Below are 13092 nucleotides of genomic sequence, written 5' to 3' on the forward strand. Positions count from 1 at the left end.
GTTATGGAGTGAGAAGAGCTTATGGCAGCGATACTAAAACTATTAAACAGCCGCCTCCCTCTGGTGCTAGGTGTGTGTGTGAGAGAGAGATTTTACATTTACAGTATATTTATATGTGTGTGTGTGTGTGTCAGCAGGAAACAAGAAACAGCTGTGTGTGTGGGGGGGGGGGATGCCTAGATGCTCCTGGTTTGCAAGTTATGCTTTTTATAATTAAGCAAATCCCACATTGCTACTGTGTGTGTGTCTGTGTGTCTTTTTGTAGTTGTAAATACAGTACTGCAGTGACCATGGTGAACTGTGATAAAGGGACATTTAACCACAAATTGTTCATCCTCTGGTTTGTAGTCCTATGGTTTTAGACATGTCTACCTCCTTAATATGATGAACTACAAGATTGTGGTGACCACAAAAATAAGCTAACACTATTATCCAGTGATACGACGGCCTGGAAAACATTTTTCCCACAGGTGTTTTTCATACACACACATACACACATATACACACAAAAACAACAACAAGAAATCATTACACAGAGACTTTCAACCCTGGCCTGCGAGCATGTGTCTGTGTCTGTCAGGCTAATGAGACCCGATGGTACAAACGGAGGGGCAGCTTGTAGTACGCCAGCTGTCAGGCAGCTTACACTCACACACACACATGTACAGGTGTTGACTTCTTAGGGATGAGAAAACAAAACAAGTAAGGATGTACAGTATGAGCTCTAAGTCTATATACTCCATGAGTCAACGTAATTACTTTGGGTATCAGGGGTGCTAAATAAATCAATGTCGTCGACAACAAAATTACTTTTATGAATTTAATTGGCGGTTTGTACCCTGGTTAACGTCACTGTGTGTATTTTTCATGTTGTGGAGTTAAACTTTTTCTAGAGGTGATGCTGGGAGTAGCCATCTCATTCCTTCCTATCTCTGTTGCATGTGTAGCAGCGACGGAGGTCCGCAGGACAGATTTGTGCTCATCCTCACACACACACACACACACACACTATATATATATATATATATATATATATATATATATATATATATATATATATAGCCTCAGTCAGATCGCTAGCTATCAAGCAATCCAGCTATGAAAAGGAGATGCTGATTTGTGGGCAGAAGATTAGCACAAAATGCACTTTTACTTGCTATGACACTATACTGTTTATCACGTCATGTCAGAGACGGAGTCTAACTACCTTTATCAAGATATATTTCAATTATATGTGTATGTATATATATATATATATTTCAATATATACATATATGTGTGTGTATATATATATATATATGTATATATTAAAGCCAGGAAGTGGACCACCGTGAGCCTTGGAACATGATGTTGAAGCTAGCAGCTAGACTCATCGGATAAACTTGTATTTTCCAAGGTGGATGACACTATTTACACAAATATTGTTCTCAAATATGATCCAAAAAGCTAGAGTAGATGACTCACAAATCTATAAGCTCCATATAAAACAAGGCACCATCATCTTTTCCGTCGTCCCATTCAGTCAGAAACTGATAAACAGAGGAGAAAAGTGCTTCAAGTGCCTGCAACACTAAATCAACAACAACTAAAATTGTCCCACATGGATCTGTGAAGAGAAACAGATGGATACTTGTGCTGTGGGACGTGTGGCGGAGAAACCCTGCAATAAAGAAAATCGCCATCTTTCTGCAGTTTGGACCATTTGTTTCAGCTCAGAGCAGACAAATACACAGAGTGACATTCAGCAAATGAAAAGTCATACAGGAACGACACCTCCCTCTCTTTCTCCTCCTCGCGTGATGGATTCAAACTGCAATCCAGCCTGCCAGGCAGCGCTTCCACTATTTTACCAGCTCTCTAATTCCGTCTCTCTCAGTGAGGATGGATGGCAAACATCCTGATAAGCTCCCACACACCTTTTCGCCTCAGCTCGACTGATCGTCGGCGCTCGCAAAAAGCCGATGCACGTCGAGAGAAAAGAAAGAAATTAAGAGGCCGGGAAATGGAAAGAGAGGAGGGAAGAAAATGCAGTGATTGAGTGGACTTGAGGCAGCACTTCATACAGCCAGAAGAAAATGACATCCTTTCTGCAGACAGACAGCATCACGCAGTGTTTTCTCACACAAAGACGTGCTTCTTCCAGCGAACGTTGTTACTGTCAAAGTGATAAGAGGAGGAGTGGGCACTCACCCTTTCTTATTTTCTTTCTCAGGAAGTGCAAAAAGCAGCAGAAGGTTTGTTTGCAACTAAAAGTAAACTTAGTGAGAAAAGTTGCTGGTGGAAAGCTATGAGTCTGTCTCCTACAGATGATATGCTTTGCTAAATGAACCCACAGCATTTTCTGGGTGTTTTGACTCACAGCAAGTGAACATCCTGCATCTATACACTGAAACGATCTAGAGCTGAAATACAAGAAAGAGTTCTTCTAAATAGGGAGGTCCCGATCAAGTTTTTTTTGCCCTCGAGACCGAGCCATTTGATTTTGAGTATCTGTCAGTGCGAGTCCCGATCCTTTTAGGGTTCTACAAAGGCAAAGGGCAGGTCACTCACCGCGATCATTTCTGCTGTCACGGGGCATATATGTTTTTTTTAATCGCGATTAATCTCAGAATAGAATAGAAGAATATAGTGTGCAGGTACAGTCGACTCAAAACAGAAAAATAGATTTAGATTTTTTTTGTTTGCAGCCAGTCTCAATATTAATAATACTATATATTAATGAATATTCATATAAAATGAGTAAATTCAATAGAACATGTTTTCAGTATGGGAACAGCACAGTCATGGCTCCAAGTAGTGCGTGATGCTTCGTCAGCGATTACACAATATATGTAACATCATAAAAATTCTGTGCATAACGATACGGTAACTTTAGATTAGAAAGTTCAAGTCTACCTATGGACGCTCAGTCAAACGTTTCAACTCTGTTCCAGTTTGAGCGTACAGCCTCTGAGAACACTAACTTCTTTTTCCCCATTAAGACTGACAGAGGCCCAGCTAAAATAAATGCCAAGGCCTCGTCACACTAAATGCCAATCTATGTTTGGGTTTCACACAGCAAGAGGACCCATTAACCTCTATTCATCTGCTGATTGGCCGCAGTGCTCAAGTCAAATCTGATCAATAAGAGCTTCCTTTTTACCCTCCACCCAGCCTTGGCAGAAGCCTTTCGATGCATTGATGAGTTCAGAGTGTTGTCTGCAGGCGTTTAAAAGCCCCACAGCAGCTCTTAAAGATCCAGTAAATATCCTGATGTCCAGAAGTCTGAGGGAATAAAGAGGGTACTGTTTGTCTCAATCATTTCTTCTTACTGTATTATCCAGCTGTGCCCAAAGCTGATCATATTTTCAGATGGTCCAAACCTATGCCCAATGGCTGTACATCTGTTTGTTAGTTGACCATCCATCCTCCCCAACAGCCTCCTGTATCACCTGAGTTGCACACAGTATTCTATCCATTCATCAGCCTCTTTATTAGTTACACCTGTTATCATTAAACCCACATTTTAATCAGTCATCAATCAGACGGCAGCAGCTCAGTGCATTCAGACATGTAGACACGGTGAAGACGACCTGTGACGTTCAAAGCAGCATCAGAATGAGAGGACGGTGATGTTTGAACGAGTGTTTCAGGGAGTTTCACACACACCAAGCTCTAGTGTTTACAGTAAATCCAGTGAGCAGTAGTTCTTTGTAAATGTCAGAGGTCAGAGGTCTTGAAAACGGTGGGATCTTAAGTAGAACCCTGCGGTACACCACAAGTCATTGTGTAGCTTAAACATGACAAGGAGTTTGCTGTATTTATGTAGCCTCCATAGCAACAGATCTCCAGGTTCAGTAGTGCACCTTTGGGTTGTGGTAGATTTGGATATTCACATGGTGACGATCCTATCATGTCAATATGGAGCAAAATGCCTGAGGAATGTTTCTTATTAAATCTATGGCACTAAGTTAGGGCAGCTCTAAAGGCATAAAGTGGTCCCACCTTGTCCTAATGTGGTGGACCTAATAAAGTGCATACATTTACTAAATATGCTCATATGCAGCATTCTGTTTACTCTCTTCATCTGCTTGTTGTTGCTCTAATTAGGTTCCTAATGCCAACACACATCAAAGTTTCTTAGAAGTATTGAATTTCTCTCTCTCTCTCTGACTCAGTTATTATTCTTGGTGGTGCTCTTCATCATGACTTGCATCAAAGATGCAGTGAGAAGGCAGCAAAAGCTTTTCCACGGTTTTAGTTTAGCACAGCGGGCGAAAGGGAAAGAGAGGCAGAGAGAAGGAAGGAAGGAAGAGGACAGATAAAGGAGGAGAATGGAAAGAGGGCGAGAGGATGAGGAGGAGAATGAGAGCAGTGAAGGTGAAGAGAGTGAGGGTGGGGAGTGAGGGAGATAAGCAGCAACAATGAAAGAGCACTTTAAAAGAACATCACACAACAAGACCAGGAAGAAATAACACACACACACACACACACACACTGCACTGAACTGACAGCCCACCCATGTGACCACCGCTGACATTCAAGTTAATACAGCCAGACACTTTTCTCCCATCATACATTTTGGATTGTGCAGCTGCCGAACGTTCACAGATGTGACAGCAGCTGTGTTTCCATCTGACTATTTTCATTCAAGGAAAGAGCCCATTATTACTAATTCATTTAGATTCTCTGCTTGCTTCTGATGAAACAATTAGTGATGGAAACACATTTGTAGGATGATGACAGAGTAGCGTTCGAGCAGTGGGTGTAAAATATCTGTCCATCAGAAGGATTGTCGGCAGCAGTGACGCACTTCGACATGTCAGGAAACAATAACGTCTTCTTAACCCGCAGAGCTCGCAGGGAAGAAGCCGTCGTTACAGACAGACTACACAACCAAGCAGAACGGCAATGAACAGGACACAAAAAGCCCCCAGAAGGAAGTGAGGACTTCCACCCACAACTTTGCAAATTTGACTACACTCACATTTAGGGTAATCTGGAAATGAGAACATTACATTGACATGACACTGACATTACAACCAATCAGGGCGCATCTCTCTTTGATTTATTAGCTTCAGCTGCTTCTTGCTAAAGCTAATATTGTCTGTCACTGCCTGGATTAAAGGAACAAACACATGTGAGTAGTTGATATTGATTAGCGGCTGTGTGTGTGAGAAGGAGAGTGTGTCGTGCGATCCTCCTGTTAACAAAGCAAATCGAAGGGGAGGAATGATAGTGAACAAAATCGTTCTCCCGCATGGTTGGAATAAATAAGCACAAATAAAGTCGCAAGTTATACGTCCAGCTCAGTGTAGCCGTAACATTTGTCATCCTAATTTTTACAAAGGGGAGGAGACTCCAGGAAGACCTAGGACGCGGTGGAGAGACTTAGTCTCTATGCTGGCCTGGGAACGCCTTGGGATTCCCCCGGAAGAGCTGGAAGAAGTGTCCAGTCAGAGGGAAGTCTGGGTTTTATTTCAGCACTTTCTGTGCCATTTAAATGCCACCTGCTTTGCCACAGAGGAAAAAACCAAGTTGAAGCAAGGCAAGAAAGATGGAGCTGAAATAGCATCAAGGTCCGATAGAGACAAAAGAGGAGAGGAGGTCGATAAAGAAAGATGTTTATGGATTTACTGTACAGTCAGCGGGACACCTCTCATCATGTCTGACCATGTTCTTCACCCCTTTTTTCTTTTTCCTTTCTGACCATGAAAGACATCATGAAAGACGTGACAGCGACTTGAATGAAACGTTTTATCTGCCACTCCATTAATTGAGCCCTCGGCCTATGATATCAAAGCGTCTTTGGGGAGACACTTCTGTTCTGAGAGAGAGTCTAATTGGTTCGGCTGGCTGTTATCTATGTACAGTAAAACAGACTGAGTTCAATCCGGTGCCGCTCAGAGGGAGGTGAGATCTCTATCTATCCCCTTCATTCACAGCTTAATTCAATTGGAGAGCAATTATCGACCGCCTTGAGGCTTCAAGATCCTCGTCGGTTTCTGTTCCCACCAGGGAGGCTGGCTGTGCAGGATCCCAACAACCCCCCTCCTCCCAAACCTCTGAGTGCACTGGGTGATGTCTGTATCGATGTGCTGTGTAAAACACCGGAGCAGGCAGCAACAAACCGGGGGGGTGGTTGAACAGCATGTGGCTCTTTGCGACAAACTTTTGTCCTTGTAGAAACATTGTAGAACATCAAAGTTAGGCTGTTTACAATGTTGTCTCGATGAAACTACAATTCCCACAATGCCTTCCGTTCCCCAGTTGAAATAAGAAGTCATTTTTTTTATTTTTCAATTATTAATTCTCAATTGAATATCACATGAATGAATGATACACGAAATACCTCCTACTCTGTCCATCTAAAAGTTGAGCTGAGACATGCATTGAATTTTCAGTGACAAAAACACATCGTTTTAAAAAGAAATATCACATTTTCAGAATCTTTGCAGATCTACATGGGTTTCCACTATACAATAATGTGAACTTTGCTGTCTTATCTTTTAATCTGAATACTTTGTCTGGATTAATCCCACCTGAGTAACATGATGTTTGAAAAGTCTTGTCTGGGAGGCTAAGTTCACCATCATTGCTTCTTTAAATCAGCTTCACACTTTAGAAACACCCACACCCTTTAAAGTTCCTTGAAATATATGATTAATTAAAGGGACTGTGGAACCACATGAGAGATAATAGAACTGAGTAATATTCTGCTGAGTGCCAACAGCAGAGAAAGGACTCTTGTACCGTCTGATTGGTGAAGCAGCCTCTTAAGTACTTTCTGTTCATTAATGTACTCTATCGATCCTCAGCCTTTGTGTTTTATTCAGCGGGCAGTGCACTCTGGGTTTTCATTTGTCAACAGCGTCAGTGTGGATTGTGTTGTGTGAAATGTTGTTTTGATTATAAAGCCGCCACAGTTCTACCTTCATTAATCAGCCTATTTTCAGGCATTGTCTTCATAAACAGACGACACTGGTCACATGTTCTATTTACAATGCTTTTCTCATTTTTTTCATAACAGATAACTATAGAGATGCCTGTTTAAAGAGGAACTGATCTGTGGTCCATCTTGTCTCCAAGATATTTTTTATTTAATAACTGAAAACCACTCTGTTATCAGCAGCCTAATGTTGCCTTTTCTCCAAACAAGCATCCACTCTGTTATCAGCAGCCTAATGTTGCCTTTTCTCCAAAACAAGCATAAAATCCCTTGTAAGTATACTAACAGTACTGTATGCAGCACTATACAGCACTGACTTTGTGTGCTGCACCCTGGTCTTTAGACAGTGGAGGCTGGTTATCCAACTTCACCCGGCCCTGCAGGCCATCATCAGGACACAACACAACTTTGTCACATGTGTGAGGTCTTTATTCTAAGAACATCAGAGCAGGTTATTTTTGCCAGATGGAACTGGTATTCATTGGATTTATGGCAGCTCATTTTTTAACATGCAAGAGTTAATACTTAGATTTTTGTGTCTGATTTACATATGCTCGTGTCTGGACTACAAGCTGCACTAAAGCAGTATCTGCTATGACGAGTAAGAGCAAATGCTGAGTCGGCAAAAGTCTTCTATCTGTTTACAACAACGGCTCTTCTGTTTTACAGTCGAGCAACCAAAATGTAACGCTGTAGAAAAACAATGTAGAAAAATATTAAAGCGCAGCCTTTTTTGGTTTCAGACCAAAAGAATTTCTGTTCCCTGGAGGTAAACGTGGCCACCATGGTCTTCCTCGCTTAATGAATCAGTTTTATCAAACCAGCCGTTTTCTAAAATCCATTTTGTTATTGCCTGACATCGATGAGAACACTAATGAGTCTAGAAATCCTCAGTCCTGTTTCATAAGGTGCCAGAAAGAAGCCAAAATATTTGCAGGCTACACTGTACTCAGATGCTAACTGTAACATTTCTGCTGCTTCTTGGCAGCACTTTGCAGTTGTCTGTATCCACTTCCCTTTAGGCTTTGGCAATGTCCAAATTTAAAGTACTCAACAGATTCTCTATCTAACATATTATCCAGGAAAAAGCCAGAGAAGTTTAAAAATGTGGCTCCTTTTCACTCTTTGTGCAGCGTTTCGGCCTTCTTACAGCTGTCAGCTCCAGCTAAAAATGTCCAAAGTTGAATTTTTCTCCTCACCTCAGATCGCTTTTCTGTCGACCAACTGCTGAGCTGACAAAACTTTCCCATCTTTCAGCGGTGGATACTCCTCTGCTCTCCTGCTCCTCTCTTCCCCCTTCACAACACTACACTTCTGTAGTCCCGTGACAATTGTGAAAAATGTACATAAAAGCAGCCAACCGGTTTCATACTAATAAACAAGAGCAGCTGCAGCTGCCGTCCCAAACACTTTGCAGGAGAGTTTGCAGCCAACAAACCAAATTTGTAAAGATCGACAACACATAAAACACAACAAGCACTTGTGAAGAGCTGTAATGGTGCGCACACATTCACTGCATCTAAAACAGCAAGTAAGAGCTGATAATGAGATAACCGACTCTCTGCTAATGTCTGCTAATGGCTGCTGTTTGCAGACATTAAAAACCCCACTGGATTAACGTCAAGTGTCCAAAAACAACCCCAAGGACACTAGTACGAAGACTTTTAAAGATGCAGTGACTTACTTGGAGTAGTCTTCATTATCTCTGTCACAGCGAGAGTCCTTGTGTTTCTCCCAGTCTTTGCCATGTTTACACGTGGTCAGCAGGATAATATCTTCCCCATTGTGGATGTGATACAGAGCATTCCTGGTCTCCGAACCGATCCCGGTTAGGTAACGCTTCCCTTTGAAAACCAGCTGGTACTTCCTGGAAGGTGGTGCGTCGTTGAGCGTCAGGTAGCCCATGCCCCCTCCCTTCAACGGGTGATCTTTGGAGAACAGAGGAATGGAAATATCAAAGTTGGGTCTGAAGTTGACCACGTCCGCGCTGGCCTTGGCCAACATGGCCTGGCCCACCTCAAAGCCCAGGTCCTCTGTATAGTCAGGCCAGGTGCCGGAGTAAAGGTTGAATACTAGGTGGTTCCTGCCATCGTTCCACGTGGGCAGGCTCTGGATGCGAGATCGAACGTTCTGAACATACTGCGCTGAGAGTTGGTCCCGATCTAATGTGTCCACGGCAAGAATAAAGAGACAGGCCCGGGATGGGTCTGTGGTGTGGAAGCGAGACTCTTCAATGGAGGACAGGATCTTCTGGTAGGTCTCTGAGATCTCATCCCCTCTCTGCGGAGGGTAGATGTAAACCCTGAAGCCCGACTGGCAGCGAGCGAAGTCAAAGCAGGTTTCCATGCGACAGCGCTTGTTTTTGTATAGGTTGTCACGGATAGCCCGACGTTCACGGGGGGAGGTGTGCTGGTGATGGAGCTGAGGGCTGTCTTCCTGTATGGACACAGACACACTGTCAGAACACAGCAAAATATAAAATAACATTCCAGGCACAGTCTTTCAAATGAAATCCTTTTTCAATAAAACGAATGAATCTGCACTCAGCTTTTAAAAGCACCACCCCGGAGGTTTCTGGGTACCGAAGGTTTTTATTAATTACTGTGCAGCATTTCTGGATCTCAAGAACCTTTAAACTCAAAACTCTATTATTGAAAGCAGCCCTGAAGACTATCCTCAGGGCCCTGCAGTCTGGCTGCATGGTGTTGCCTCTGGCAATGGCCGCCACAGCTGGATCGTGGTACTCCGGTTGGACCCATGAGGGGTAAAAAAATGTGTCTGAAATCACTCACATATTGAGTACACCTGCTACTCAGGAAGGTCTCTGTAAAGGACCACGGTATGTTGTGAGCTCATTGGTGAGGTGAAGAAACGCTTTCTTTACCATTCTCACATCAGTTTCTCAGCACCCTCAATTGCATCACTGCCGTCACACAATGAAAACAGAGCTGGACCTATGAATCAGTCTGCTGATATTATCACAGACAAATCTTTATTGGTGTCATTTCTTTTTGTATGTGGGCCGATATTCATTACTAAACATGATACAGAACATGTGTTATGCTATGCAGCACCAAGTATACTATAGTATACTCTGTCAGTATACTGTCATATAGGTATTAGCCAATAAATCAATTTTGGCATATTTTTCTAGCAAGAAATGGGTTCAGAGTATCAATCTTGCTCCGGTCAGCATCCATCTGTCTATATATAGTGAAGGCTTTAAAGGATTGCAGGTTCATTTATTTATTTGCAGAACATGATGCTGCTGCTGTCTGTCTGGATAGAAAATCATCCCACTTGATAATTTTCTCCCTCTTGTGTGAAATGTCGTCATTTGTCAATTAGAATCAAAGTACTTTCATACTACTGTTCAGGTGTTCTCTTGGATCATTATAAAACGTACAGAAATGGGCCACTTTTACTTTGAAAAATTCTACTTTTGTTTCCTTTCTCTTTTCAGGTTTCTTCTCGTTCAGTCTACCTCCTGCTCTCCTCCCTCCAGATACGGCTCCAGCGGCTCGGTCGCCTCCGGCCAGTGCCTGGGCGGTCTGGATGGACTCCTCTGGGGCAGCGGCTGTGGCTGGTACACGTCCAAGCTCTGGTACTGGTATTCCTGTTGGTGGTACTGGTGATACTGGGGGTACTGGGGAAACTGCTGGTATTGGTACGACTGCTGCTGCAACTCCCCGATTTGCAGACCCCACATGTAGACGAGGAAGAGAAGACCGGCCCCCACAGACACGAGCAGGTACCGCTTCTTGGCCTGCATGTGTGCTGCGGGGGAGGGGGGAGGAGGAAGAGGTGGAGGTGGTGGGTCTGGGTAGGGGGGCGGGAGGGAGGGTGGAGGAGAGGAGAATAAGGGAGGGAGAAGATGGAGGGGTTGTGGGAATCAGAGACGGAGGAGAGGATAGAGTTTGAGATAAAAAGAGGAGCGTGGGGGGGTGGAGGGCACAAGGTAAAAAGGATGAGGAGAGGGGTCACGGGGAAGTAGACACAGGTCAGCTCTCTATCCGCTGCTCGGCATTTTGGGATCTGGAGTCACTAAGAAGAAAAAAGAAACAGAATGTTAAAGCAGACTTGATGGCTTGCACTGAAAGCTCTTCCTATGTGATGAAACACATAATAAACCCTGATCATCAGTCACAAAGCTCTGCGTGGAAATCCAGCATCAACTCTCACAACTTCTTCCACAATATTTACAACCCCTGGAGTTTACTTCAAAGAAAATAGAGTAAAGCAGCCTGCTCCAGCATCTCTATCCCTGAATGCAGGGCAGCGGGATGAATAAGAGCGAGTCTGCTTCAAGTCTGTCACATCATGCTGGGGCAGCACTAAAAACGCAGGGTTTCTGAATGGAGTTTGACACCAGAGACTACACGTGGCTTCGTGGAAATTTAAGCAGTATTTAAGCAGCCTCCGTGACTAGAGTACCAGAACTGTCCTGAAAAAGGCGCTCACCTGTTTCCAGGTAACACCTGTGGTCCGGATCGTGTCCGCTGCTCTCCCCTCCATCCCGAGCGGGAATCCACAATTTGGAAAGACATTCTGCATCAACCCTTTAAACTTGACGATAAATCCATCAGCGGGTTATTAATAAACCCACGGAGCTCAGCGTCCACACTGGTGCCAGATGCGGTGCGAGCCTCCGCGCCGCGTCCCGCTCACAAACTTTCCTCTAGAAAGGAGACTCCCACCGGCACACACACACACACACACACACACACACTCACAGCTATCTGTCCGCACGGCAGGTGGATTCAGACACACACTCATCTGCAAGAGGAGCTGTGATCACGTCGGCAGCATCCATCCAGTATTAAGTGTGTAACATGATCTCCAAGCAGCATCTGCAGCAGCTGCACAGCAAATCCCAGAGAGCAGGTCCAAACTTTGGAAATGAAATCCGCGCTCCCACCTGTGCGAGGCATAAATCACCATCCCAGGTAAGTTAAGGAAAAGCGGCTGCACCTGATCCGGAGAGATCCATTAGGAGCGACTTGAGTGGCTGCCTTCCTCTGTAGTATTGGATCAAACGCGTATGAGGGAGCGTGTTCTTCTGGCTTGTTCCGCCCCAGAATACTGGCTTCCAGCACCCACCAGGTCCCCCCCGCGCCACACCCCCACCCCTTTTTCCTTCCTCACGTTTCCATGCCTCAAATCCTCATTGTGGATCCGGGCTACACGCCGCCACCGTGCAGCAGACGCAGCAGAGGCAGCAGCGCTGATAAGCCCGACAGCAGCAGGCTGGCAGACTGAGAGGGGGGATCGGAGCAGCACGGGGCGTCTGCTGATCCTGATAAGGTACAGGAGCTCGCCGCAATTCAGCGTCTCCCGGACTATATTTGGAGAGAGTGTGCGGACAAGACGAGGAGCAATCAGCAACAGCTTTATTTGATTTATTTCATTTCTTTTTCAGCCAAACTTCGTTCATTTGTACATTTTTGGATTTTTTTTCTTTTGGCAAACATGCAAAATAAGTTTTTGTATGTGTGTTTAGGTAAAGTTGTGTTTGTTTCTTTAATTGGTTGGACTTTATGTGATCTGCATGTGACTTCAAAACAAAAGTATTTTTCTCTCCCCTTAAATTTGAAACGGTGGAGAGTCTGCTAACTTTCAATTATAACCTTATTTATTTATTTATTTAGACGCCACGTGTCATTAATTGGACTGAGAGAGAGAGAGAGAGAGAGAGAGAGAGAGAGTTACAGATGCTGTGTAGTCCTTCAATGCAAGGCGCATCAAACAGCGCCATCTTGTGGCACATCTTGCAGGCCGGACTTCAACACACTTAATTTAAGGAAAATTCATGTTACATATTCTCAGGATCAGATAGTATAGAAGATAAGAGATAAGCCTGGGGTCATATTAGCAGTGGTCATCACACATAAAGGCTCACGTCTGAAACATACGAACATGAATATTCATCATCCAGAGTGATGGTGGAGGCATTTATGTACATGTCATGAAAGCTGTGGACAGAAGAGGTAGAACATATTTTATAACCACACATTCAATCCCAGAGTTCAGTCATTCATTCTGTCATAGTAATCTTACTTAATCTCAGTTCATTTCCTGGTTTGGTGCTATTAATCTGATCATTTATTGGGTAGATGATAGATGAGATAATCCGCTCTGGTCCCCTGCTGCTGGTTTGAGGCGAT

General features: G+C 43.9%; 1 protein-coding gene across 2 annotated transcripts in view; it reads right to left on the reverse strand.

The window, feature by feature from the left end:
• LOC114429756 (exostosin-1-like) overlaps positions 1 to 10700 on the reverse strand; it is a 159219-nt gene extending 148519 nt beyond the window's left edge. The window contains exons 1-3 of one of the 2 annotated variants that reach the window (XM_028398387.1): positions 10567 to 10700; positions 10413 to 10470; positions 8613 to 9364 (exon numbers count right to left, since the gene is read on the reverse strand). In XM_028398387.1, coding sequence (XP_028254188.1) covers positions 8613 to 9364; positions 10413 to 10470; positions 10567 to 10700 — 944 coding nt within the window. Of the gene's footprint in view, positions 1 to 8612; positions 9365 to 10412 lie in introns of both variants that reach the window. The other variant, XM_028398386.1, reaches the window with a different exon arrangement.
• Positions 10701 to 13092: the final 2392 nt, after the last annotated feature.

This window comes from Parambassis ranga, unplaced genomic scaffold (genome assembly GCF_900634625.1).
Source record: "Parambassis ranga unplaced genomic scaffold, fParRan2.1 scaffold_21_arrow_ctg1, whole genome shotgun sequence".
Taxonomy (NCBI): Eukaryota; Metazoa; Chordata; class Actinopteri; family Ambassidae; genus Parambassis; species Parambassis ranga.